The 27,390-nt window shown below is 41.3% G+C and overlaps 1 protein-coding gene across 1 annotated transcript in view; it reads left to right on the plus strand.

The window, feature by feature from the left end:
- The window catches only part of LOC127637937 (anoctamin-1), a 147,472-nt gene that overhangs the window by 59,088 nt on the left and 60,994 nt on the right, over positions 1-27,390 (plus strand). Inside the window, exons 10-15 of the mRNA XM_052119208.1 lie at positions 1,197-1,261; positions 1,342-1,476; positions 5,209-5,369; positions 25,985-26,067; positions 26,187-26,198; positions 26,635-26,706. Of these exons, the coding sequence (XP_051975168.1) occupies positions 1,197-1,261; positions 1,342-1,476; positions 5,209-5,369; positions 25,985-26,067; positions 26,187-26,198; positions 26,635-26,706 (528 nt within the window). The remainder of the gene's footprint in view (positions 1-1,196; positions 1,262-1,341; positions 1,477-5,208; positions 5,370-25,984; positions 26,068-26,186; positions 26,199-26,634; positions 26,707-27,390) is intronic.

A 27,390-nucleotide genomic window follows, 5' to 3' on the forward strand; every position in this document is an offset into this window, starting at 1 on the left:
CCAGCCCTGGACTAAACAACTGTGAGGCTAATGGGAAAAAACTACTTCAATTTGCTATGGAGCATAAAGATTGGACTGTGGAGCAATGGAAAAAGGTCATGTGGTCTGATGAGTCCAGATTTACCCTATTCCAAAGTGATGGGCACATTAGGGTAAGAAGGGAAGCGCATGAAGCGATGTACACATCATACATAGTGCTCACTGTACAAGCCCTTGGATCTGATCTGGGGGTACTTCAAATGGTCAGGTCTAGGCTCAGCAATTTTATGCGACAATAAAATAAAGTCAGCTGACTACCTGAATGTACTGAATGACCAGATTATCTCACCAATGGATTTTTTTCTTCCCTGACGACATGGGCATATTCCAGGACAACAATGCCAAGATTCATCAGGCTCAAATTGTGAAAGAGTGGTTCAGGGGCATGAGGAATCATTTTCACACATGAATTGACCACCACAGGGATTAAGTCCTGAACTTAATCCCATTGAAAGTTTTTGGGATGTGCTGGAGAAGACTTAAAGTAGTGGTTCGACTCTCCCGTCATCAATACGAGATATCGGAAAAAATGAATGCAACTCTGGATAGAAATAAATGTTGTGACGTTGCATAAGGTTGTCGAAACAATGGCGTAATCAAAGCTAAAGGTGGTCCAACAAAATATTTGAATATGTTCCTTTTTTTTTTTTTTTTTTGGCCAGGCAGTGTAATTTCAAACACGTGAAATCACTGTCCACTATTGAATCAAGTTCAGCCAAAGAGCAAGTTTTTTGAGTGTACACCCCACAAACAATACTGAAGCAGATGCAGCTATTGGGATTCAAAGCAGTTAACTTAATTCTTAATTCTCAACACCATACCAAATGAGCCAAAAGTGAGCCACAAGCCATCAACTTTTGAGGGATTAGTCGTCCTTCACCATCATTTCTAGGCCATCTTGTCATGTTGATCTGTTGAGTGTGCTGCCTGCAAAGATCTGCTCTTTGAGCAAAGATTAATTTTCAGGCTAATGACCCAAAGCAAAACTATGAAGGAACTGTTTGAAAAAGATGAGGAAATTGAATTTTCTGTTGTTTTATGAAGCCCAACGCTGGTATATGCAGTCACATTTAATGAAACATCTTCTTATGTTAAAGGTGAAGATGAATGGGTGAAAAATTATGGTAAGAGACTTAACACTGTTCTTTTTATTTCAGCTGTTGTATGAAGAATGGGCCTGCTACAGCGTCTTTTATAAGTACCAGCCTATTGGTTTGATCAGGTATATCTCTATTCTCTCTTTTAAGTTCTTGTCATACGGTGTTGTTGGTTCATTGCTAACATCTCTCATTAACTTTACAGGAAGTACTTTGGAGAGAAGATCGGTCTGTACTTCGCTTGGCTTGGTGTTTACACCCAGATGCTGATCCCTGCCTCCATAGTAGGGGTCTTTGTGTTCCTTTATGGATGCGTTACTGTTGATGATGACATTCCAAGGTGAGTGGACACCATTTTGGAGTATTTGACCTGTTCTTAGCTTCTCTTTTTGTTGGGTTTTTTTTCCCTGAGATTTTCTTTAACCATTAAATTAAGTATATTACAGAATAAAATGCACTACCAAAAGACCGTTGAGGTCTATTTTAATAACTAGAAACATTATCGCAACCCATTTCTAATTTAATCACAGTTAAATAACAGTTCTTGAAGATTCTTCTTCCTCTGTGAGGGTAGTCTTGAACCTTCATCACATTTTTGGTCTAAAAATACAGTTGGCTAATAAATGAGCTCCCCATCCTGAGTGTAAAACCTCAAACTGTGAAAGAGGAAGTCCATACTCTGAGAAAGAGTGAATAAAACCAGACATCTGTCTGAAAATCCCTCTGGAGTTTGTTACTGTCAGGATATTATGACACAGTCTGACAAAGGCCGGTTGGAACTGTTACTGCAGTTTTTATCTATTTTTAAAGTCATTCTTTGGAAAAGAAATTATAAGAATATTGACCATCATCAGGTTAAATTAAAGGCTGTAAATTAATGCTTATGTTGGCATGAAGCCTTATAATGTTTTTCCATGACAGTGAAGACAGATGTAATTTGGCACTTTCCATGAAAGGGTACACAATATGGCTAATATTGTTTGTGTTTATTTTTTGATAAAGTACATTTTTTCCCCATAAATAAAAAAAAAAACATTTGAACAACTTTAGAAATAGGATTATAGGTTGATCTTGATGAATGCGTTTAACACTGCAATTTGAGTACAGATTAAGAAAATTAGATTATTTACTTGCCTTCCCACCATGCTGTAGAAAGGGTCAAATGATGTCACTTCCTGTGTCAATTTTAAAGAATGTAAATTTTTTGTAATGGGGGATTTTATGCTATTTTGATATTATTTATATTTAAACGTCTACATTTTACTATTAATTTGCATATACAAATAAGCAAATGTTTTGAAGGAAAAAAAAAACAGAACTTACCCTTCTATGAGTTGAAACATGAGAAAAATATTAGAATATGACATAAATTGGAGGCACGTTGTTGCTATCTGGTGAACAAAATATAAACAACATGACTTGAAAATCATTTTTCTACAAATTATTTATTTCAAACATAAAAATGTAATATCTCAAAGTAAAAGCATAATAATGTCAAGAAAATGAACATCAGGAAACAGAAACCTTCAAATCTGAAAAGTCAATTAGAGTATAAAATGGTAAATGGTCTGCACATCTATAGTGCTTTTTTTTAACCTTAGAGGTTATCAAAGCGCTTTACACTGTGTCCCAATCACCCATTGACACACACACTCATACACGCAAGGTGCAAGCCTGCCATTGGGAGCAATTTAGGATTATCGAACCGCCAACCCTGCGATTAGCAGCCGACCCGCTCTACCACCTGAGCCACAGCCGCCCAGAAGTATCAGTGTAAACATTTTGCTATTTCAAACTTTATATAGTAAAACATATTTTCTTTCAAACATGTGTGTTTGAGTTAATATTAGAAAATAATAGATGACTTGTAATGCCAACAATGACCAAAAGATGGATGCCCTGGTTCTTTGTTTGTTCTGCATTGTGTGTTATTGTCTTGTGTTAATTCAAAAGTCAGTCAGTGTTGTCCGTGAATATCTAATGTGTCACCTTTTTATGACCTCTTAGACTTATTGAATCAAGCCCAATTATTTTTTCATGTTCATATGTCAAATGGAGGAAAAGTCACCAAGTCTTTTACTGCTCAGATAAAGGATACCATTTTTATTACATTTTAAAATTTATTTTGGTCAAAAATTACTTAATACCAAACGAGGATTCAAATAAGTTAGCAGTAGACTGCAACTGTTTCAGTCGTCTTGGTTCTGAAAGTATTTTTTCCATAGGGATTTCTTAAAATGCTTCATAAAAGAATTCTAAGCCATGAACCAAACCAAACCAACCAGCTTTGAGGTGAATCACAACATTAGAAACTTTGATTTTAAAAAAGTATTTGAAAATCAGATAAAAAGACAAAGATACAAGACTGTGTACATAACGTCTTAATTGAGGGAATGAAGTACAATCCCATGAAGCATTGCGAATTAAATAATCTAATTAAAAATGATGGAAAGATTTTAAACTATTGATTGTAAGTACAGTATAGAATCAATATATTTATATGAATATTGCAAAATATTTAGATATATTCAAATAAAATAAGTAATTTAAGAGTGCAGAGAGATTGACTCGAATCAAAGCAGCTTTACAGAAAATGAAACTGTAATATCTATAAAGTCTTAGTCATCTTGTGTAGTTTTATGAATTATGATTGTAAATTGTGTATAAAAATAAATAATTTAATGATAATTGTATTTAGAACCTCATAGCTCTTTTGCAGTGCTTTCTTGATTGTGATTTTATGATTGGTGGATCTTTCTTTTCAGGATCATGGGAAGTGTAATTTTTCACCAGGAATTCTGCTGTGAAATACAATTTTTGTAAATAAAGTTAAAATAACATGGACTGATGGCTTCAACAGAAGCATATAAAACCTCAAACTCATGGTAGATATGGTTTATAAGTAATCTTTAATAATCAGTTCCCCTATGGAATACATGAATGGGATTTTTACTTCTGGAATCAGACAGCTGCGCTCTATACAAATTGAAATGATAAATTCTACCTTCAGACCTCAAGTCGTTACTCAACTCCAATATTTCAAAACAAATGGCTAGTGAAATTAGAAGAAATTGAAAGCAACAAATGATTTAAAATTAACCTTGTTATTTGTAAAAGACTATCCAGACAAGATGTTGAATAAGTCACACTAGACTTACACATGGGTTTTTATTAAAAGATGACAAACCATCATCATACTGTCATCACTCATTTAGCACCCCTTATATACTCTTTCATTTGGCACATTAGGCCACATTTTTTTCAGAAAGTACTGTATTTCAATAAATGTGGCAACAGGAGGTCGAAATTTCTTTCACTGAAATTGGTCTGTTTACCAAAATTCGAAACACTGCCCCCAGTGGCTGAAGCATGAAGTGAACTTCAGTTTTTGGGTGAAATGTCCACAGAAGGGTGCCAAATGTGAGTTGTTTTTAGTTGTAAATGATGTAATACAGTAAAGAGGAATGAATATTTCATTATCTCAACCATAAGCTTTACCACCACTGGAGTAAAATGTAATCTTGAAGGGAAAGTGCAACCTCCAGAATCGCGCTCATTACTGATTACGTAAATGTGAATACTTGCTGGTTTCAACTTGGGAACAGAACCTGGGTCTCGGAGGTAAAAATGTCTGATAATAGATTATAATAGATGACACTTGTCAAGAACTAGGCAGAATGGGGCCGATGTCAGGGTACTGGAACATTCACTAGCAAAATTGCAAACAGTAATGATCATGATCATGTTGTTTAAGGTAGAAATGAACTATTTTTAGAAATGTACTTTCTTTTCTAATTCATTGATGATATAGTTCTTCTTATAGATATACTTGTTCTTTGTATGGCAAAAAGGCTCTTATGCTGATGTGGCATTATATCAAACAAACATGGATTGTGGGCCTATATTGCTTTATAAAAGTAAAAGAACCCCAATTTGATCCAGTAATATTTGTGTTAGTAGTTACTGGACACAAGAAAAAGTGATAGGAGTTCAGTAAAGTGTGTTATAGATGTGTTCTCTCTCTCTCTCTCTCTCTCTCTCTCTCTTTCTCTCTCTCTCTCTCTCTTGACAGTATGGAGATCTGTGACCCACGAAAGAACATCACCATGTGTCCACTCTGCGACCGCGTGTGCAGTTACTGGAATCTGAGCATGGCTTGTGGAACAGCTCGAGCTAGTCATCTCTTTGATAACCCTGCCACTGTCTTCTTCTCTATCTTCATGGCTCTTTGGGGTGAGAAGATCAGTGTGTTCACTTCTGCTCAGGAACAACACCTCAGTTTACTGCTGTCACTAGATCTCATCTGTCTCCATCACAAGATCTTTTAAACTAAACATCTCTTCATCTTTGTCATCTGTTTCATGTGTGTGTGTCTGTCTGTAGGCAGTTTAAACACATTTCTATAAAGTTGATCCGGTCTGTTCAGTGTCCTCTGCTGAGGGATTTGTACAGGAAGTCATTGACTCCATCTGTTTGAGGGCAGAAGTTCACACACAAGATTTACTGTGTTTCCTGTGTTTGCAAAGAGAGATGTGGCAGCTTTTGCTCTTTTACAAATATAAATATACCAGTTAATATTGCTTTTGATATTGAAATACCTACAAGCATTATATGTATTTAAAGTACACTAAAGGGAGTCCAATAACAGGATATCTTTTATATGGATGAGTAATATAATGTTCAATATTGTTTTTACATAAACAGAAAAAGAGTTGGAGTGAGGAAGTCTTGAGAACAATGCAGCCTGAAACCTCCCATTCTGTTTTTTATCATCACTTTAATCTGAATACGAGTTGTTCTCTTCACTCCTTGAGGAATGGATATGAGATACACTGAATCATTCCACTCATTTGTAGCCAAGTTATAAACATAACACGATCCTTTAGATCAATTTTTTTTTAAATATATATGAACATTTTTTATTGTTTACTTAACTTAACTTAAACATTACAGAAAATATGGAATCAAATTATATAAAATTATAACCCTTCCCCTCAAACAATCCCACCTTAACACACCAACAAAAACATGGGTTGTGTCCTCATCTTCTGATTGGCATCGCCAGCAGGTGGGTGTTAATTTAAGACCAAGCATATACAACCTAGAGGGGTCAAATAGAATTTATGTAAAATCTTAAATTGCATAAGGTACCCCTTTGCATCTCTACATGTAGACTTGAAGTTTTTCAGAATCCTAGCCCACACTCCCTCCTCTAATACCAAGTTTAAATCTTTCTCCCATAATCTCTTGAGAGAAGTCGAAGCTCCATCCCCCAGACTCTGAATTAGCAGGGAGTAATACACTGATGCCTCATGACCTTTTCCAAAAGCAGTATTCATCAGTCCCAGAGTATCTGCTGCTTTAGGGGGGTGTATGCTACTCCCAAAAATAGATCAGGGCAAGTGGCGCATCTGTAAATACCTAAAGATCTGAGATCTGGGAATCCCAAAATGTTGAACCATTTCAAAGGATCTCTCATATAGGTCACTGAGTGTATTAACATTTACCAACAGAAAGGGGACTTATTAATTAGATCAAAAAGTTTTTAAGATAATGAGAAAATGTATTTCAGTGTGTCCAAACTGGTACTGTATTTGTTGCTTGTATTCTGATTAGACTATATTTTTCTGTATGTTGTTTTGCTTACTTTGAGGTGAACATAGTCAGTATAGTCCACTCCAATCTGACAGAGCTGGTGCTTATTAAGGGGCTCAAAACTGCTATCCAAGAATACAGTAATGTTCAATCATTGTTTACATCTTCTACACTCACTGAGCAATTTATTAGGGTCTATGGTCACACAATATGGCCCTAATAAAGTGGCAGATATGGTCTTCTGCTGCTGTAGCTCATCTTCCTCAAGGTTTAACATGTTGTGCATTCTGAGATGCTATTCTGCTCACTGCAATTGTACAGAGGGGTTAACTGAGTTACTGTAGCCTTTCTGTCAGCTTGAGCCTGTCTGGCCATTCTCGGTTGACATCTCTCATCAACAAGGTGATTCCATCCATAGAATGTTTTTGGCACCATTTTGAGTATTTTGAGTAACTCTAGAAATCTCTGAAATACTTAAACCAGTCAGACTGGCAACAAAAATCATGCCACGGTCCAAATCACTGATATCACATTTTTTCCCCATTCTGATGGTTGATGTGGACATTAACTGAAGCTCCTGACCCGTATGTAAATTATATTAAAAATTGCACTGCTGCCACATGATTGGCTGATTAGATAATCACACGAATAAGTAGGTGCACAGGTGTTCCTAATAAAGTGCTCAGTGAGTGTATATTCTCAAAATATTTATTATTATTATTCAAAGACATCCTTTGAAACACAACAGTTGATACTTGCTAGAGCTCTTTATTTGTCACTAGAGCAGGCCTATTCAGGCAGACTGCGGGCCAAATCCAGTCAGTTTTTCAGTGATCCACTTGAGGTTGATATTTTTCTTAGGGGCAGCTCACACCGAATGCGTTTTTGCATTCATCCATGATGAAACAAAGAAAAGAAAATTACACATTGCTTTCCGGTTCCGTTTGTAAACACAGCTGAAAATGTCATGGTTACTGATGTTATCTCCGTTCCCTGATGGAGGGAACAAGACATTGTGTCGATGAGTTGACACAAGGGGTTCACTCTTGGGAGCCCAGACATCTCTGATCTTTGAGAAAAGGCCAATGAGAATTGGCGTGTGGAATTTACTCCCCCGGACATAGGGGTATAAAAGGAGTACCGCTTGCAAACACACACTCAGGTTTCATACTGAGGAGCCGAGACAAAGACTCCATCAGGGAATGGAGGTTACATCAGAAAACATGACATTACCTATCTGTCACTTACTCAACGTTGTGTCGATGAGTTGACACTAGGCGTCGCAATGGAAAATGCCACAAGAGCTGAACAGAGTTACGCAGACTGGCAGTGCGAGACGGGCAGAACCCTGTGTGCCTTGTAGCCAGTGCAGCAAGCTGTCGCGTAACTACCCCCAAACACACTGGCAGGCATGAAGGGGTCCCTTACACCTTGGGGAGCGGCTAACTGCTCAGAAGTTTAAGGACTGGCTGGCCCAGCCTTAGCCTTCTCTCTATTGTTCTCCCCAAAAAGGAATGAAATCGTTCAGTTGGGGGCCATATAATGTCCATGTTGGGGGTGTCCCTCCACAGAGGAGGACCACACCCAGCCCGAGGGAATGCAACACACAGGAATACAACACACAGCCTTACTGGGTCGAAGTGGAAGGATGTTGTGCGGAGCGGTACCAAGGTAGGTCAGAAAGTCCAGGGTTCACACTTTTTTGTGAACGCAACTGGGAAAAGAGCGCATGTATTCGCCTCAAGGGAGAGGAAAGGCACTATGCACAAATGGTACACCAGGTCAGCTGACCCAAACGTACCTGTTTGTATTACCTGATAACACACAGGATGAAACTGGCTCAACCCTGAGTTTATAAATCCTTGAAAATGTGTTAGGTGTTGCCCAGCCCGCAGCTCTACAGATGTCTTTATTTCTCTTGAAATGGAATACATAGACTATCAATTGCCAACAAAAGCCTAAAAAGTTCATCTATGTGAACTTCTGCAGTTAATACAGGATGGACTTCAAAGACATTAGTCATTAATCTTACAGTTCATACAAAATCTTTGGTTAAACACTTTCCCTTAACACTTACTTAGTTTAATCATTTTAAACCATGACTTTAACTATACATCAGTAATATTGGCATTATATTCATGATGTCAGTCAGAGGGGAACTGGCTCCCACAGTGAGTCTGGTGTCTCCCAAGATTATTTTTCTCCCATTAACCAACATCTTATTGAGTTTTGTGTTCCTTGCCACAGCCGCCATCGGCTTGCTCACTGGGGTTATAAATAGAATTATTAAACACGATTCACAATCGTATTATATCTAATTATACAATGATGACTCATCGGCATTATAGACATTACAGTTTTATCTTCTGTTAATGCCTGATCCTCTGAAAAGCTGTGTTGAAACGATGTGTGCTGTGAAAGGTGCTATACAATTCAAATTGACTTGACTTGAATTGACATGTCTGCAAGAGAGGCGCCGCAGGACAACGCCCAAGAAGCCGCAACACCCTTGGTAGAATGGGCTCGCAGGCTAGCAGGGGGTGGCACATGCTGGGCATGGTAAGCCACAGTGATGGCATCGATGACCCAGTGAGTGATCCTCTGTTTGGAGACAGTGCTTCCTTTCCACTGTCCACTGAAGCAGACAAAGAGCTGCTCGGAGCTTCTAAAGCTCTGCGTGCAATCCAAGTAGATGCGAAGAGCACGCACCGGACACAGCCATGCAAAGGCGCTTGCAGGTTCACCACCTGATCCCTGAAAGGGGATGTGGGAACCTTGGGCACATGGCCCGGTCGGGCTCTCAGGAGGGCCCTCTGAGGGAACCTCTTCCCATGAGGGAACAAGGTGCGGCCTGGGGATGGTTTAACCTCCTCGTAACTCTCAGGAACCTGATGATCAAATCGCGCATCCACTGCATCATGATGCGCCGAAATAGCGGCCACATACACTTTCAAGGTGGAGGGGAACAGCCATCCCTCCAACTTCTCTTGCAGGAAGGAAAGCGCTGATTCTAATGTGCATCTCTGGGGGTTTTCGCCTCGGGAAGAACACCACTTAGCAAACAGATGTCACTTCAGGCCATAGAGGCGCCTCGTTGAGGGGGCCCTGGCCTGAGTGATTGTGTCTACCACTGCAGGTGGTAGGGCACTTAACCCTCTGGGGTCTGAGGGTATTTTGGGCCCTGGAGAAGTTTTCACATGCCTTGACATTTGTGCTTTTTTCATTTGCTTAAAAACATATTAATGGCTAAAGTCTGATAACACTGTATTCAGCACAAACTGGGCTACAACAATATGTGAGCAACATGTATGTACAGGTTTGTATTTTTATAGTAAAAACAATATAGTAATTTAACTTTTGTAAGACAATTTTAGTGTTGAAAGGTAATATGCGAGGAGGCGTGAACGATCATGAATATTCATTGTAATTCACACATGAGAGACAAAGACCCTCCCCTGGGCCTATCAATGAGGGATAGAGAATGAATGTGAGAAGACTTTATGACCCAAATCAAGTTTTAAGTTAAAATAATTAATCTGACTATATATTTTCTTGACATAAAGACTTTACTTAATTTTAGACCTACACTACCATTAAAAGAATTCTCTTCTGCTCACCAAGACTGGATTTATTTGATCCAAAATACAGAAACAACATTGATATTTTGAACTCTTTTTACAATTTAAAAGAACAGTTTTCTATTTAAATATATTGTAAAATGCAATTTGTGATCAAAGCTGAATTTTCAGCATCATTACTGCAGGCTTCAGTGTCACATGATCCTTCATAAATCATTATAATATGATGATTTTCTAATATGGGCATATTTAAAGTGCCTTTTACTAATTTAACCCTAACACATATTTGCAAGCACAAGCTTTGTTGATGATAATGAGGCATTATAAATACTAGATAAAATATCATCTAAACATTCATTTTATTTTTATATCATATTACATATCATATTTATATTATACAGCATACAATTTAAATACCTGCTTTAGCCAAAACAGCATTTAAATGTAACTAAAACTTGCTTATTAGGAGTCATATTTCAAATGTCAATATCTAAATCCTGTCTGGCAAGTCTGGAAACAGTCCCACTAGTAAAATATGTACATGTTTATATAAAATAGCATCTCAGCTAATGAAAACTAAATGATTTACTCATCCAAAATTGTATCCTTTTGAAGTCTCTCTTCAAAATTCAAACGTTCATCGCCTGTGTATCGTTGCAAACGAGCAGAAAAATGAATGAAATGTGTTTACATCAAACCTCACTGTCGGGGAAGTGCACCATTTCCCTTGATCGTCTCAGCACATTAGCGTATGAATGGCGCCCTCTGCTGGTGGGTGGGATCACATTACAGATAATTAGATATCCAAGTAAAAACTGTACATCACTTTGTTTCAAACAGATTGCATTTCAGGAGAATATTTGTTTTCAATTTGAATTGTTTTATTTAAAAGTAGAAATCTTAAGCTTTCTTTAGACATATGTTTCATGTTTGTGTGATAAGTATTCACGGAGTTTCAGTTCATTTTTGTGACGTGTTTCTCAAATATGCTCGTGAACACAGAGACTGCTGAAAGCTCACCCTTTTTATTTTCTTTATACACAAATAAAAGTAGACCCTTTATAGTCTCTATTGATGTCTTACACTTATCTGTATACCCAAAAATGACGGAGTATTTTAAGTTGTTTCTGCTGTAATGACGAAAATATCCAGCAGGACACGCCGGTGCGTCCGTCGACCCCAGAGGGTTAAGTCTTACACGTCCCATCCAGGGGCCAGACATGGAGATTCCAGAGGTCCGGTCACGGCTGCCAGATGGTGCCCTGTCCCTGAGAAATAAGGTCCTTCCTCAGGGGAATTCGCAAGGGGGGGCTGTTGCGAGGAACATGAGGTCCAAGAACCAAGTCCAGGAGGGCCACTAAGAGGATCTGCTCCTTGTCCTCCCTGACCATACGCACATATGCACAACGTCTGTGCAAGTAGGCTAAATGGGCGGAACACATATTTCCATGGTCCGGGGCGTTCAAAGCTTGCTCTTTTCCCAGTTGACCCAAAGCCCCAAGCGGCTGAGGTGACTGAGCACCCACGAGTGAGCTAGGATTAGCCAGTCATCAAGATAGTTGAGGATGCAGACGCCACTTCCCTTAGTGGGGCAAGGGCTGACTCTGCGACATTTGTTAAGGTGCAAGGAGACAAGGATAGGCCAAAGGGGAGGACTTTGTACTGGTATGCCCGACCCTCGAAAGGGTCTGTGTCGAGTTGGAATCGAGACATAGAATTACGTGTCCTTCAGGTCTAATGCCACGAACCAATCCTGATGCCGGACACTTGCTAAAATGCATCTCTGCGTGAGCATCTTGAACAGGAGTCGGACTCGCAGAACTCGCAGGTCCAAGATTGGCCTCAACCCACCCAATCTTGGGAAAAAATTAAGTAGGGGCTGTAAAACCCTTCTTCATCTTGGCTGGAAAGACAGGCTCTGTCGTGTCCTTCCGTAGAAGGCAGGCAATCTCCACACGTTCTCGCCTCTCACCACAGTGAAGCGGATGCCGCTGAACCTGGGCGGGCACCTGGATAACTGAATTGCGTAGCCGAGTCGGACGGTCCTGATCAACCAGTGCGATGGGTTGGGGAGCACGATCCACATGCCAAAAAGAACTGGTTGTCGGCGGTCGTGATAACGACGGCCGGGGAGACCGGAAATAGGGCCCAGGGAATGAGGAAACTGCTCTTTTATTCAGAATGTGGGTACCGCAACCCATTGGGTGTGCGGCAAAACAAAATTCAAATGAAACCAAGGATTCTCCACCCAACCCTCCGGAAGGGGAGGGAGTGGTCTGCTTACCAGCTCCCGTAGTGCAGTTTCCTGAGTCCCCGGGCTGCCCAACTCAGGGGTACTTCAAAGCCTGTGAGGCGGGTGGTGTTGGGGCCCCACAGGTAGCTCCACGCCAAGGCCGGCCCCGAGGGGCAGGCTGTGGCGGATCTGGTGTTGCCACCGCAGGGGGATGCCCAGGGCGAAGAGCAGACGGAGTGCAGGGTCTGTAGCTACGCCGGGGCAGGATGTGTTGTATAGCCTCCATCTGCTTTCTTACTGTTGAAAACTACCTGGCCAATTCCCAGACGGTGTCACCAAATAGCCCAACCTGGGAGATGGGGGCATCAAGGAAACAAACCTAGTCAGCCTCTCTCAACTCGACAAGGTTGAGCCAAAGGTGGTGTTCCTGGACCACCAGGGTGGACATCGCTTGCCCGAGAGTCTGCACCATGACCTTCGTCGCTTGGAGGGCGAAGTTGGTCACCGAGCACAGCTCCTGCATTAGTCCTGGGTCAGTACTACCCTCGTGCAGTTCTCTAAGTGCCATGGCTTGGTGTACCTGCAGGAGCACCATGGTGTGCAAGGTGGAAGCGGCATGTCCAGCAGCGTTGTAGGATTTAGCCATCAGTGACGATGTCAGCCTACAGGCCCTGGATGGGAACCTTGGAAGTGGCGGCGCTTTGCTGGCACAAGTGCACCGCAACCGCTTGGTCCACTTAGGCAATCGTTGACTAGCCCCTATCGATAACTAATTTTCGATGCGAGCTCCTGAGCTCGGTCGGAGCATACGAGCGTGACAGGGAATGGGAGGTCCGTGGGGGAATACCCAGTAGAGAAACTCCTATTGATGTCCCCATATCGCCCCCAGTGCTAACCGACCCCGCCTCTTACCCATAGGTAGAAGGACCGAGTCGGGGAGCCGCTGGGGTGGCTTGCCCTCTTACGAAGGTGAGAGGTGACTGCAACGTAGTCATATTCATGTCCTCGCAATGAGGACATGAACCATCCATGAACACTGACTCTGTGTGGGTGGCACCCAAACACATAAGCGATCATGGCCATCGGAAGCAGAGAGATAATAGGAAAATATATACTCTTTTGTGAATTTCTATATGCAGTATATACGTGTATATATATATATATATATATATATATATATATATATATATATATATATATATATATATATATAGGAAGCTCTGCTCTGCTGTCCAGGGGTGTTGCTCAACACAACCGTAGTGTGCGAGTGGGAAAACTGCTGTAATGCGCCGTAGATCCAACAGCTTGGAGAGAGAGAGAGATGAATGGAACGGCAGGAGGGATTCAGCACAGTGAATGCGTCCACTCGGCTCCGAAGCGGCACTCCTTTTATACCCGTATGTCCGGGAGATTGAATCTCTAGTTGCTGTTATATGGTAAACGATTGAAAAAGCGTGACCAGACACAAAAACACATTTGGCTTGAACAGCCCCTTATTCACATGACACTGAACTAGCTGAAGATTCTTGAAGTTACCTCTCAAAAAGGCAGTCTTTTGTGTCAGTTGACTGTAAGTATATATAAACTTTATCCAGTATTCTTTGTTCTCTCTGTCCTTAAATATCATGATACTGTTTTAATGAGTGAGAAACCGCTCCAAATTATTCCATCAGAGAGCAGTCAGAATAAACTAACTGGATGAATCACGAATTGATTCAGCCCAGTTTGCAAGCTTCTTTAGCCAATTCACTGAAAAGGACTGACTCAAAAGAATGCCCAAATTGCAAATGAATCATCGCTAGTTCTATTAAACAGACAACATCAGGATACACGTCATTTTTGCTGAAATATTCTCAGAGAAAATATTTTGTCATTTGGAGTGACCAAACCCCCTTGCGGGTTTGAGCACAATCTACGATAAGTGTGGCATCCTCGTGGGCACTGGCCAACGGCACCTCCCTTGCAGATATTTGCAGAGCAGCGGGCTGAGCAACACCTAATACCTTTACGATATTTTACAATCTCAGGGTTGAGTCGGTCTCATTCCATGTTTTCTCAGGTCCGAGCACGTAGAACTTGGGAATGCGGAATGTCTGACCGGGTGTCATCCTCCACTGAGGTGATCACGTGTGCTCCTTTCCCCCAGGAGAGTCCACTAGATTCATGCTCTCTGGATGTTCTTCCTCCCTAGCCCTCTGGTCCATGAATTTAGCAGAGGAATTCCCCGACCAGACCCACTACGTGTACTAAAATTACTCTGTACTGGAATAGGTGCTCCACAGGATGGGCTTTTGTGGATTAATAACCATGTGTGTATTTTCTGCGGTACGGTCCCACTACTGGCGGACCCGTGTCTCCCTTGGGAAGTCCCCGCTGACCCCCAGTCGCCGTGTTTGTAGCAACTCCTCCCTCTCAGCAAGTAGGATCTACCAATGCGTCATTTCCACGTCATTTTCACGTGTGGCCTGAAAACTGTGATGTATTTCATCACTCTTTACCTCCCCCCAGCCTGGGCAGGTGGTGGTCTGCGCAGGGTCTTTTCCCCCTGAAAGAAAAGGAGTTGGAAAAGAACTCCTTCCCCGATGCGTGTGATAGCGGGAAGGGTACATGCAGTCATGCTTTGTCACACAACTGCCTGCCCACACCTGGGTCAGCAGCGCACAATGTCGAAGTGAGCGACAGATGGGGAACGTCTAGGTTACTGTTGTAATCTCCGTTGATGATATGCAGATGTTAGCATATGTGAGCAAACTCTCATTGCACCTGCAACACACATAAACTATATCCTTCTTCTCTTCCTTATAAAGGACATTTTCTCAGAGAGTAACTCCCTAAGGCCCCCTAGAGGCCAAGATGACAGTTACACTAAACAAATAGAAAAGGAACAGTTCAGAAGTAAATATACAAAGTAAATTCTGTAGTCTTTGCATTTTAGGGATGGGCGGATCGATACTAAAGTATCAATACTTCCAATACTGATGTGGTATCAAGAATATCGATCCACACATAAAAATATTTCTATCAGGAAGACTTCAATGAGATTTAAGATGACATTTACTTGTTGAATATAAAACAGAAAAGTAATGTCTCTCTTTGGCGTAGGCCAGAGTAGGCCTCTGGCGGTCTGAAGAAGTTGTACTTGGAACGGTCATATCCTGCCGGAGACAGGAGGCAGGGGTGAGGAGCCTACCTCCGTGCATTACGGGACTCAACTGGTGGTGCTGGTGGGGTGGTGGAGGTTGCCATGTTAGCACACTGAAACAGCAATGTGATGGATTATGAGCATTATGAAACTTATAAAGCAACAGTTCACATGCGATTGGCTGTGAATTTCCCAGCTAATGGTGTGATGATGTACAGCTGCTAGTCTTCTCGCTAGAACTACGCTGCGCTTACATTTCTATCAGCAAGACTTGCAGACTTGAGTGAGATTTAAGATGACATTTATTTGATGAATATAAAACAGAAAAGTAATGTCTCTCTTTGGTGTAGGCCCCGTCTGGCAGTCCGAAGAAGTTGTACTCTGAACTGTCATATCCTGCTGGAGATAGGAGGCATGGGCGAGGAGCCTACTCCCAAAAGAGAGAGAATGTAGAATACTACCCCCAAAAGAGATGATCTTGTCGGGTACGAGCCAGGTCTTGTGTTCATTCTGGAGAAGAGGGGAGAGAAAAGAGAGGTGAACACCTAGATTTGGCATGAAACACGCAATATCTCTGGCACGGTTGTGTAATACCTTTACAATAGGAAAATCCGCGCAATAGCCATGCGTTTTGTTTTCTCCATTCTCCTGGAGTTTGATTTTTTATTTTCTCCTCTCCATTCTCCTTGAAGTTGCATTTTTATTTATTTTTTTCTTCTTTCCTCTCCAATGCTTTGTCCTCGAGTGTGATTTTGGGAACTCCATCGAGGGCCCCGGTTGTGCAGAATCTTTGCCAAAGACGAACAACTTGGTATGTGGCCGCCGTTGCTGTGCAGTGTCTTTGTTGAAAGATAAACAACATGTGATTATGAAAACCCTCCGACGAGGGAAAGAGTTGTTTGATGTATCTTTCGCGAAAGGTGAACAATGTAGCATAGAGCCATATGATAATGGCGACGTTGTGTGCAATCCCTTCATTGAAAGAAAACAACATGTGATTATGAAAACCCTCCGATGAGGGAAGAGTTGTTTGATGGTTATTTTTGCCGAAAGGTGAACAACGTGCATAGAGCCATGCGATAATTGCGACGTTCCGTGCAATACCCTTCGTAGAAAGATATTCCATGAGGCTCGAGCCCTAGAACAAGGCTGCCATTGTTTAATGGTTATCTTTGCCAAGGTGAACAGCATACATTAAGCCATACAATAATGGCGATGTTGTCGTGCAATACCCATTATAGTGTGAGCTTTCCAGCAAGGGCAGCTGGCTTGTGCAATACCTAGGCAATGGAACCATGCTTGAGATTATGGAAGCCCTGGCAAGGAGGGTAAACACAGTTGTGTGCCATCCTTGCAAACAGTGGGCGTGATTGGATTGAATAATTGTGTAGGGAAGGATGTGCTGGGACACAGCCACCAGCCACCACCAGAAACTTAGGCTGATGGAGAGTTGAGTTTGTTTGATGATTTGGTTTGGGTCAACTATATTTCGGGGTAGGATTAGGAGGACCAGCGCCCGAGCATCTTGACGGTGGATTCCAGTATACCTCGAAGAGCACCAGTAGAAGCTGCTCCGATGCGAAAGGAATACCCTGAGAAGACATGACGGGAGAGACAATAATGTTTTAACCAGTGGTGCTACATGAGATCTAGGGATGGAGTGATGAATAGGGGAGGAAATTTGAGATGCCTAGTGAGAAAGCAAAAGGAAATGAACATGCACGCTGGGAGATTGGAATGGAAAATAGAGTACTACATGATTGGCAGGAGGAGGAATAGTGGTCCTAGGTGAAGTAGTAGGAATTGTGTACAGGGCAGGTCCTTTCTGCATGGGAGTTGGAGGGGAATTTAAATGTGGTAGTAAGGAGGGGCTTAATCCGGTGGGAGGTCTGAGAGGGGTGGTGAGCAATGTATTTATTTATTTATTATTGGTCTGTGTAGAGGGAGGGAGTCGGAGATTACATTGAAGAACCCAGGAATGTGTCTGGCTGAGATAATGAAGTTGCAGGAAATGCTCTGCCATGTCAGAGGTCTCATAAGGGACGTGATGGTTTGAGGAGGACCGGCCTTTATTGATTATAGTGACGACTGTGGAATTGTTGCATAACTACAAGGTGTTTGCTTGTCCAAAGGGAACCCCATATAATGCTGGCTGTGACGATGGGATGAAAGGAGAGCGGAGACAGCATAGGAAGCTATATTGAAAAAATAAAACGGCTGGCCATTTCCCTGTGAACCATGATCCTAGAAGTAACCCCTGAATCCTGTAGAGGGAGCCGTGTCCGTGAAAAGAGACATGTCATCTGGAGATTCGCGGCAGCTATCATCAATTGAATATGAGAGAGAGGTTGTCTTCAGAATGAGCTAGTGTGAGGAGGCGGGAAACGAAGGAGGAATTGAGGAATGATGCACATGGCAAAATTGAGGTGGCCTAATAGAGACGGTAGATCGCGTAATGAGACCCGAACTGGCCAGAGAACAACGTGCGAGTAGACCTGATCCTGTCAAGTTTCTTCAGGCAGGGAAGCTTGGGTGTTTAGAGAATAGAGCAATACTAGAAATTTTTTTTCTTTCCTCGAGCTTAATATCTTAATGTTTCCCTTAATGTCTTAGCTTCGTAAACGTCATAAGTGTTCTGTTGGTTGTAAAAGTGAACATAAATCTTCATGTACTCCCGGCCTCAGAGCCGCTAAAGACGCAGTGGACAAGTTTTGTTTTTGATGAAAATGTGCCCCGAAACATACAAAATATGTGCATGTTTGTGCTTTGTGAATGTGTGCCAATATAAATCAGGATCTTCAAATTTATTTTCATTATTTTATTCTCAAGCATGGATCAGCACCAACTGTTCGGGTTCCAGCTTTACATACTGAAGATGTATCACACTTTATATTTGTTTTATTGGGATATAGTTTTTATCATTTCACACGCAAACCTCAGTAATGGTGACACTCAACAAACATCAAGTAAAGATAAGCTTTTAACATCATGCAACTAATAACTAACAGTAATAACAAAATTAAGTTGTTGCTCGCGCTCGTTCACACACTCCATAAGGACGCAAGCGAGCATCCAACAAAACAATGATGTAATGTTCAAAGAGACTGATCGTGATTCACTGACATCATGCTGACAGATGAGGTAGCATTATTAAAATTACACAGTTATGATTGTTTTACTTCAAACTTTGAGACTGTATATTATATTTGACTCTCCAGTGCTGGAACAGGGCTAAAACAAATTGTGGGTATAGGTCTGACTATGCGAGACTGTAGTTTGAAGTAATCACATTTCTTTGCATGATCGACTGCATTTATATGTTGGCTAGCTAGCCAGCTTTATCAATGCTGTTAGCTAAATTTGGTGGATGATGACAGTAGCTGTTTACAAAATAGACTATACATTAAAAATATGTTGACACAGTTCAGTATTAATGTGATTCCGTCACAACTGTCATTTTGATATATCGATGTGCTACTGTTTTATAATAATAGAATGTATACATTTTCTGTATAACCAGGTTACGTTACACTAATAAATATAGCTTTTTGCATTATCTTGAACATTGTCTAGCATTCATTTAATGTATTATTGTAGTTTACCTGGCTGAATAATTACAGATTAACATCTGACCTTTAGTATAAAAAGATTGTTGAAATTATATTTCGAAGCTAGTTACGAAGCAAGGTTTGTAGCATGGTTGAAGCTTGCAATTCGTCAGCGTTAGCGGGCAAGATCAAGTTAGCTAAAATGACACTGAGCAATACTAATGGCACTATATTTCACATGCTTTGCAGTTATGTCAGCTTACCTGTCCAATAAGAAGAACGCCAATTCATGGTCGGTTTTGATCCCCAAAACCAAACAAAGGTCCCTCCAGGAATCAAATGCCCTTCCGACGTTCACTCTAGTTTTCGCTCGACCACGATCACGTTCCCGCTTTGCCGGATGGGATTCAGTAGATAAATGTTGTTTTTTTTTTTTGGCTTACACTGAGTTTGTGTAGGAGTCAGTGTTGTGCTGGAAGCCAGCCATTTCATGGATTATATCTCTAAGATAATGTTACCTAGTGTTGCAAACTCTCTGGTGACGCTGTTGAATAGCGGAAGAGAAGCAACTGTCTGAGGCAAGGCTCTCGGGAGCGGGCATAAACGGCACATCCTTTGGATTTTCCCGGCAAAAGGCGACCCTCTCCCTTCCCATAAAAATCAGTCTACAGGCTTTATAAGGCAGCCTAGGATGTCTGGGAAGGGCTAATTTTTTAAGTTGCATTACAAGTCACGAAAACAGTCGGCTGAATGACATTCTCAGAATGTTCTGCACTTTTTTCAAGACTATAACCTATCAGAACTATTTGTCCAATGCTGTTCACTTTCAGAAAACGAGCTTTTGAACATTTTAAAATGTTTAAATACTTTAAATCTAACCATCTTTACCTCAGATCACCTTTACTGCTTCTTCAGATATATAAATACATTTTAGATGATAAGCAAGTTCAACTGGTCATTAAAAGTTGCTGGAGAAATATGCGGGACATAATGCAGTTGTGATGGTGATGCTTTTGATTAGATCAAAATATTGAATATCAGGAATGTATCATACGTAAACCCTGATATAACACTGCATCATTTGTTTTTCTTTAATAGCTGTGCACACCGCATATACACGCCGTTTGATGGTCCTTATACTGAGACAGAAAGTTTCTGCCACTTCTTTTGCCGGCTGGTTGCCAGCTTGAACAGGGCCATGAGTCATGACGATCCGCTTTCTGGTTGGAACTAGTGCCAACCTGTGATATGCGCAACATCAGGACCAATATTACAGTCCTATCAGAAGGGCAACAGTTCCCTTTTAATTGCAATTCCTTCTCTTCTAATTGCTTTTATTTGTTAATTAAAATGACAGTAAGCTGACTAATTTCAATGAATTGTGTCAATTATCTCCCCATTTTACCCAAACTTCAGAGGAAAAAAATTAGGGACATCTGGGATGTGAATTAGCGATAAACACACATTTCTGAATGGAAACGGCTTCAGGGCAGATTTATTTAGTGCTAAACCAAAACCTATGCAACAAAGTGTTTTTTTAGGCATGACATCTTCAGGGGAGAAGGCAAACGGCAGAATTTTTTAAATAATTTAATTCGCATTTTCACTTTATCGATAACAAAATAGCGCGAAAGGTTTATTGAAACTGGGCTAGTGTTCACAAGAAACTTACGCCACTGAAGGTTATGTGAGAAACTTGCAGAAATAGCATAGAGAACAGTTAGAGGAAATATTTTGTCTCTTTTTTTTAAATAAGAGAACAGAAGGTAAGATGACAAATGTAGTTACAACATGAACATATTTTTAATTCAAACGATTTTCAGGGTTTTGCACATAAAAACAACTTTGTGTGTAGAACAACTTTTTGCACCACACCACTGTTTAAGCATCCTTCATAAAAAACAGCCCAAACTTGCCTTATAGTTCGGTTATTGGAGTAGAAACAAATGTGTGTTTGTCTGATTTTTACATGGTCATAACATGGATTTTATTCACAAAATTACACAAAAATACAATAACAGAGGGTAACAAGTGTATATTATGGCCATGTGTGAGGGTATATTATATTTTCTCCATATAAATAAAATATGCAATTCACACTAAAATGTACTTGAATACAGCTCTTGAGCATATTTTTTCTATTTTTGAGTTCAAAGTCAGGCTCAAAGTAAAATATGTCATTAGGTGTTCAGAAACAGAAGGGGAAAAAGGCTAATTAAAAGCTGAAATTCTTGAAATAATAAATGTTATGATGACTATTGCAGAATGATATTTTATTGTTATTTCTTTTAAAAAAATAAGCAGTGAAACAATTGTTTTGTCCACAAAATCAAAGTCGTGTCAAGTCAAGTCATATTTATTTGTATAGCGCCTTTCACAACACACATCGTTTCAAAGCAGCTTTACAGAAGATCAGCATTAACAGACGATAAAACTGTAATGTCTATAAAGTCGATGAATCATCATTGTGTAATTAGATCAAATACGATTCTTAATCGTGTTTAAAAATAATTAAATAATAATTGTATTTAGAACCCCAGTGAGCAAGCTGTAGGCGATTGTGGCAAGGAACACAAAACTCCATAAGATGTTGATTAATGGAGAAAAATAATCTTGGGAGAAACCAGACTCACTGTGGGGGCCAGTTCCCCTCTGGCTAACATCATAAATATAATGTAAATATTACTTGTGTATAGTTAAAATCATGGTTTAAAATGATTAAACTAAGTAAGTGTTAAGGGTCAGTGTTTAAACATCGATTGTGTTTGAACTGTAAGATTAATGACCAAAGTCTTTGAAGTCCATCTAGATTAATTGCAGAAGTTCACATCGTGTGGTGTAACCAACATGTGTTTGTTGTTTATGTTGATCATAAAACAGATTGGACACCTTGAGACCCTCAAGACAGCTTGAAGTTTTTAAAAACATCTTTTTTTTATAAAAAGGCACATTTTGTTCTGGTCATGTGGTGTAACCCTGAGAAAATGTAATTATATTTTTTACATAAAAATTCATCATATGAATAAAAAATAATTTTACTTAGAAAAATTTAATTTATTTAAATTAAAGATTAAATAGTTTATCCTCTCATGTATTCAAGGTGCAAAGAAAGTATTACATTACCTTTTACTCTATGGTTAGACCTCATGACATTTTTTAAAATGTACTTCCCTTTCTATCACTCACTCAAAGTTGTGTCGAATGTAATGACACAAGGGGTCTTCCTTGGGAGCCTCACATACCTCTGAACTTGAAAAGGCCAATGAGAAATTGGCAGACAGAATTTGCATGTCCCACCCCAGACATACGAATATAAAGGGAAGCGGGCATGCGTTTGTCAGTCAGATTTTTTCTTCGGAGCCGAGCGTTTGTGCAGCAGCAAGTTGAAGTTTCACCACTGTTCCACTCACCTCTGTTGGCAAGAAGCACTGCTGTTGGATCCTACAGTGAGTTTACAGTGGTGTTCTCTCTCTGCACGCTGTGCAGTCCACGCCCCTAGGTGCTTCAGCAGTGCTTTCTGTCTAAAAGAGTGTTTTCCCCTCCTAAAAGTGTTTGATTTCTCTGAAAGAGTTTATTTTCACTCATAAACGAGCAATACACAAGCAGGCGTGGAACGTCCTTCTCAGGATGCGTCTTTTTAAAGATGCCTTTCCGCCTCTGTGTAGTTCCTGGATGCGGTCGATATCTCTCCAAGGCCGATGGTCATAGACACTGCCTCAAGTGCCTGGGCAGCGATCACACTGAGGCAGCATTTGTGGATGGCAGCGTTGCGGTCGGTGGCACTTCAGCCACCCTCCGCGTTGCTCCTTCTTCTCATGGGATTGAGGACGACCCGGCTTGCGATGGAGGCGACTTGAGGATCGCAACATGCTCTGTTTCGCCGGGTAAATCCCCACAAACCACCCGCCCCCCGGCACAATTGCTTGCTTCCGTCCAGGATCAGGATTAGCATGGCTCGCCTCACGGCCAGCCTGCATTCTCTCTTGAGCCCCCGGAATTCGATGAGGACGTCGCCGCTGCATCGGAGAACATTCAGGCATATGACGCAGAGGACTCGGCTGGGCTGCAACCTTTGGGTCAGCTCGCCCAGTCTGATGGCGACGTGCAGATGGCCGACATGCTTGCTCAGGCTGGGGTGAACGTGGGCTTGGACTGGAACCCTCTGTCCTCCCCAAAGCCTTCACGGCTCGACGATTGGTACCTTGGGTCAGGGTGCCGCTCCCAGCCATGTCCCCCTCGGGTACCTTTCTTCCTGGAGGGGCATGATGAGTTGACGAGGTCGTGGAAGAAACATTTTATTGCCCGAAACCAAACCCCTCACTCGTTCGCTCTCACTACCCTTGATGGTGGGTCGGCCCAAGGGTACACAGAGGTCCCCCAGGTGGATAGAGCAGTTGCAATCCACCTGTGTCCTGAAAACACCTCCACCTGGCAGGATCGCCCGTTTCTCCCCTCAAAGACCTGTAGGTTGACGTCGTTGCTGACTTCGAAAGCCTACAGCGTCACCAGACAGGCCGCCTCCGCCCTGCATGCCATGGCTCTTCTGCAGGTCCTCCAAGCAAAGACACTCAAAGAACTGCACCTGGGTAGTCCTGACCCCGATGTACTGCAGGAACTGCACTCTGCTACCGACCTCGCTCTCAGAGCTACGAATGTCTACAGGCGATGGCCACCCTCGTGGTCCAGGAATGCAACCTTTGGCTGAAGATGGTCAAGATGCTTTCTCAATGCCCCCGACTCCCAGCTTGGCCTCTTTGGCGACTTCGTCCAACAGTTTTCGGCGGTAAAGAGGCAGACGGAGGCTATATTCCACAGCATGCTGCGGCGCCACTCCAGTGCAGCCCACGCTCCACCTGCCCGCCTCGGCTACACGATTCAATTCGCCCAGCTCCCGCCTTGTTTCAGCGGTATTCGCTCCACCTCTGTACATGCCGAAAAAGCCAGCGCTTTACGGCATAGATCACAACTCTGCTACTCAAGGATTCGATAGAGCCCGTCCCTCCAGCAGAGATGAAGAAGGGTTTTTACAGCTCTTACTTCATCATACCCAAAAAAGTTGGGTGGGTTGCGGCCAATCTTGAACTTGCGAGGTCTCAACCGGGCTTTGCACAAACTCCTGTTCAAAATTCTCAGCAGAGACAGATTCTAACCTGCGTAAACACTGGTTTGTGGCGGTAGACGCGTACTTCCATGTCTCCACCTTGCCTCGACACCAACCCTTCCTACGGTTCGCGTTTGACGGCCAGGCGTATCAATGCAAGGTCCTCCCTTCGGCCTGTCCCTGTCCCCTCGCATCTTCACCAAGGTCGCAGAGGCAGCCCTTGCCCTGCTATGGGAAGTGGGTATCCGCATACTCAGTTACCTCGATGACTGGCTCATTCTGGCTCGGAGAGTTACTATGTGCTCACAGGGAACAGGTGCTCGAGCACCTCAGCCGTCTAGGGCTTCAGGTCAACTTGGAAAAGAGCAAGCTCGCCCCGGTTCAGAGCATCTCTTTTCTCGGCATGGAGACTGAAGGGGAGGCTGTCCTCTTCCACCTTGAAGGTGTATGTAGCCGATATCGCGGCCCACCACAACACAGTGGACCACAAGTCCTTGGGTAAGAACGACTTGATTATCAGATTCCTTCCCGGCCAAGCCTGTTCCCCTCCTGGGATCTCTCAGTGGACTTTCGGGCATTCAGAGACCCCCCTTCGAGCCGATTGACTCAGTTGAGCTCAAGGCCCTCTCCTTGAAGATGGTCCTCCTGATAGCGCTAGCTTCCATCAAGAGGGTTGGGGACCTGCAAGCGTTCTCTGTCAGCGACACTTGCCTGGAGTTTGGTCTGGCAAAGCCTAAGGTATATTATACCTTTTCTGGGGGCGTTGGGGAGGGTTACAGTTGCTTCTAGCATGCAGTAGCCTGCTTGCAACATGTTCATGTAACACGGTCTAGTGCATGGTGCTTTTGAACGGGACCCTTTGTGTCACTACATTTGACACAACGTCAAGTGAGTGACAGAACGGGAACGTCACGGTTACTGTTCTCCGTTCCCTGAGGGAGGGAACGAGAAGTTGTGTTCCTTCTGCCACGACACTAAACCTACACTGTAAATGGCCGTTCCTTATTCTCGGCTCCTCAGTGCAAAAACCTGACTTTTCCCTTCCCTTTATACCCATATGTCTGGGGCGGGACATGCAAATTCTGTCTGCCAATTTCTCATTAGACTTTTCTCAAGTTCAGAGGTACGCGAGGCTCCCAAGGAAGACCCACTACATTCAACACAACCCTCAGGGAACGGAGGTTACAACAATAACCGTGATGTTCTTTTTCTTTTTTTATTTGAGAAAATGCTGTAAAGGTTTTTTCAAACATGGATGAGACCAGATTGAACATAAAGATTACATTTCTAAGAACTTGACACAAGTGTTTTAATTTAAACTAGATTTTTTTTATAAAGATTTCTTATTTTTAACTCCTCAGACAACTTGAGTCTGTGTCATATTCTACAGCTTCTTACGTAGACTCATTTAGCTGCATTCATCATTTCCATATGATTAAGAAACATTTATTTAATTAAAATTTTAATATTTGATCATATTCCACTACATTTAGCACCTTTTCTCATAATAGTTTCTCAGGTGTGAGCAGAACTGTAATGAGTGTTAATTTCCCATTAAACATGAACTCATCTCATCATCAGTGTCATTAATAATATAGCACCAGCACTGGACTTTATGTCATCTAATCTGCGTGTTTGCTGTGTGTTTCAGCGGCATTCTTCATGGAGCATTGGAAGCGTCGGCAGATGCGTCTCAACTATGAGTGGGATCTCACAGGGTTCGAGGATGAGGAGGTCTGACTACATGACCCGCATATAATACATAATCATGAACATATGTTGTTTGTATTAGAGTTTTTTAATTGATGCTTTATTATAATAATGTCATGCTTTTCTTCCCCTGGTGTTTATAGGAAGCACTGAAGGTTTGAACTCTTTTAAACAGCTCTAATCTCTCACTATATTCTCAGCTTTCACAGCTATCTGTTACAAAAGATTTCTCTGCCCACACTTTAAAACACTTTTTCATTTCCTTTCAAATCTGTCTCAGGTATCAGAGCATCTTGGGTACATTGGTTTAGGATAATGCTGAAATGCCTGTCAATGACAGCAAAACTTTTCAAATTGAGTCAAATTTCTTAGTGAAACATTCACATAAATAAAACAACACAATGTCCTTCAATGAATGCAGAAACTTTAAAAGATTTACTGCATTGTGTTAAAGCTCTTAATATGAATAGAACAAAATCATCACATTTTTTTAATAGCTTGAAATTAGAATCTCTTTCTTCCCTGCATCCTTCCTTTCGCTCGATCATTTTGTTCCGGTTTTCACATGTGATGATCATGTGTTTATATCAGGATCACCCACGAGCTGAATATGAATTCAGAGTCATGCAGAAATCCCTGAAGAAAGAGCACAAATCAAAGAAGGTGAGGCTACATAAGTTGTTTTATTTATTCAGTGAAATGGTAATGCTATTAAGTATTTCTTACCCACTTTCTATAAGGTGTCTTTAACTACTATGTATGCATTAAAAAATTAAGCATTAGATACAAGGTACTTACTCTGTATATACTGTACATGTTGTTAAATTGTACTTGCATTTAAATTAAAGCAGAAAATATAAATCTCACAAAGGTCTCACATGAATAACACATATGCACAATAAGCACACATATCAAATATTCTACTACTTGTTTGAAAACAGCTAATATAAAGTGGAGCTATATTTTCTCTCCACAAACACAAATAAAAGCATAGGAGAATTGCCCATATTTGAATATATATAAATATGTATATATATATACACACACACACTCATATTAGACACCAAAACAAATTATATATATATATATATATATATATATATATATATATATATATATATATATATACACACACACATACATACACACACACACTCATATTATACAAAAGAAAAAGAATATATCATTATATTCTGTTTTTTTGTGTCTAATATATGTGTTTTCCACGTGTATTAGCAAATTGAAAAGGAAAAAAGATTACCAAATATTTATTTGAACCAAGTAAGGGTTGTTCTATGGGCCAATCATAAATATGTGTATACAGCCTTCAAATGGCCAGTAGATTGT

The sequence above is a fragment of the Xyrauchen texanus genome, chromosome 46 (assembly GCF_025860055.1).
Source record: "Xyrauchen texanus isolate HMW12.3.18 chromosome 46, RBS_HiC_50CHRs, whole genome shotgun sequence".
In the NCBI taxonomy this organism is placed as follows: Eukaryota; Metazoa; Chordata; class Actinopteri; order Cypriniformes; family Catostomidae; genus Xyrauchen; species Xyrauchen texanus.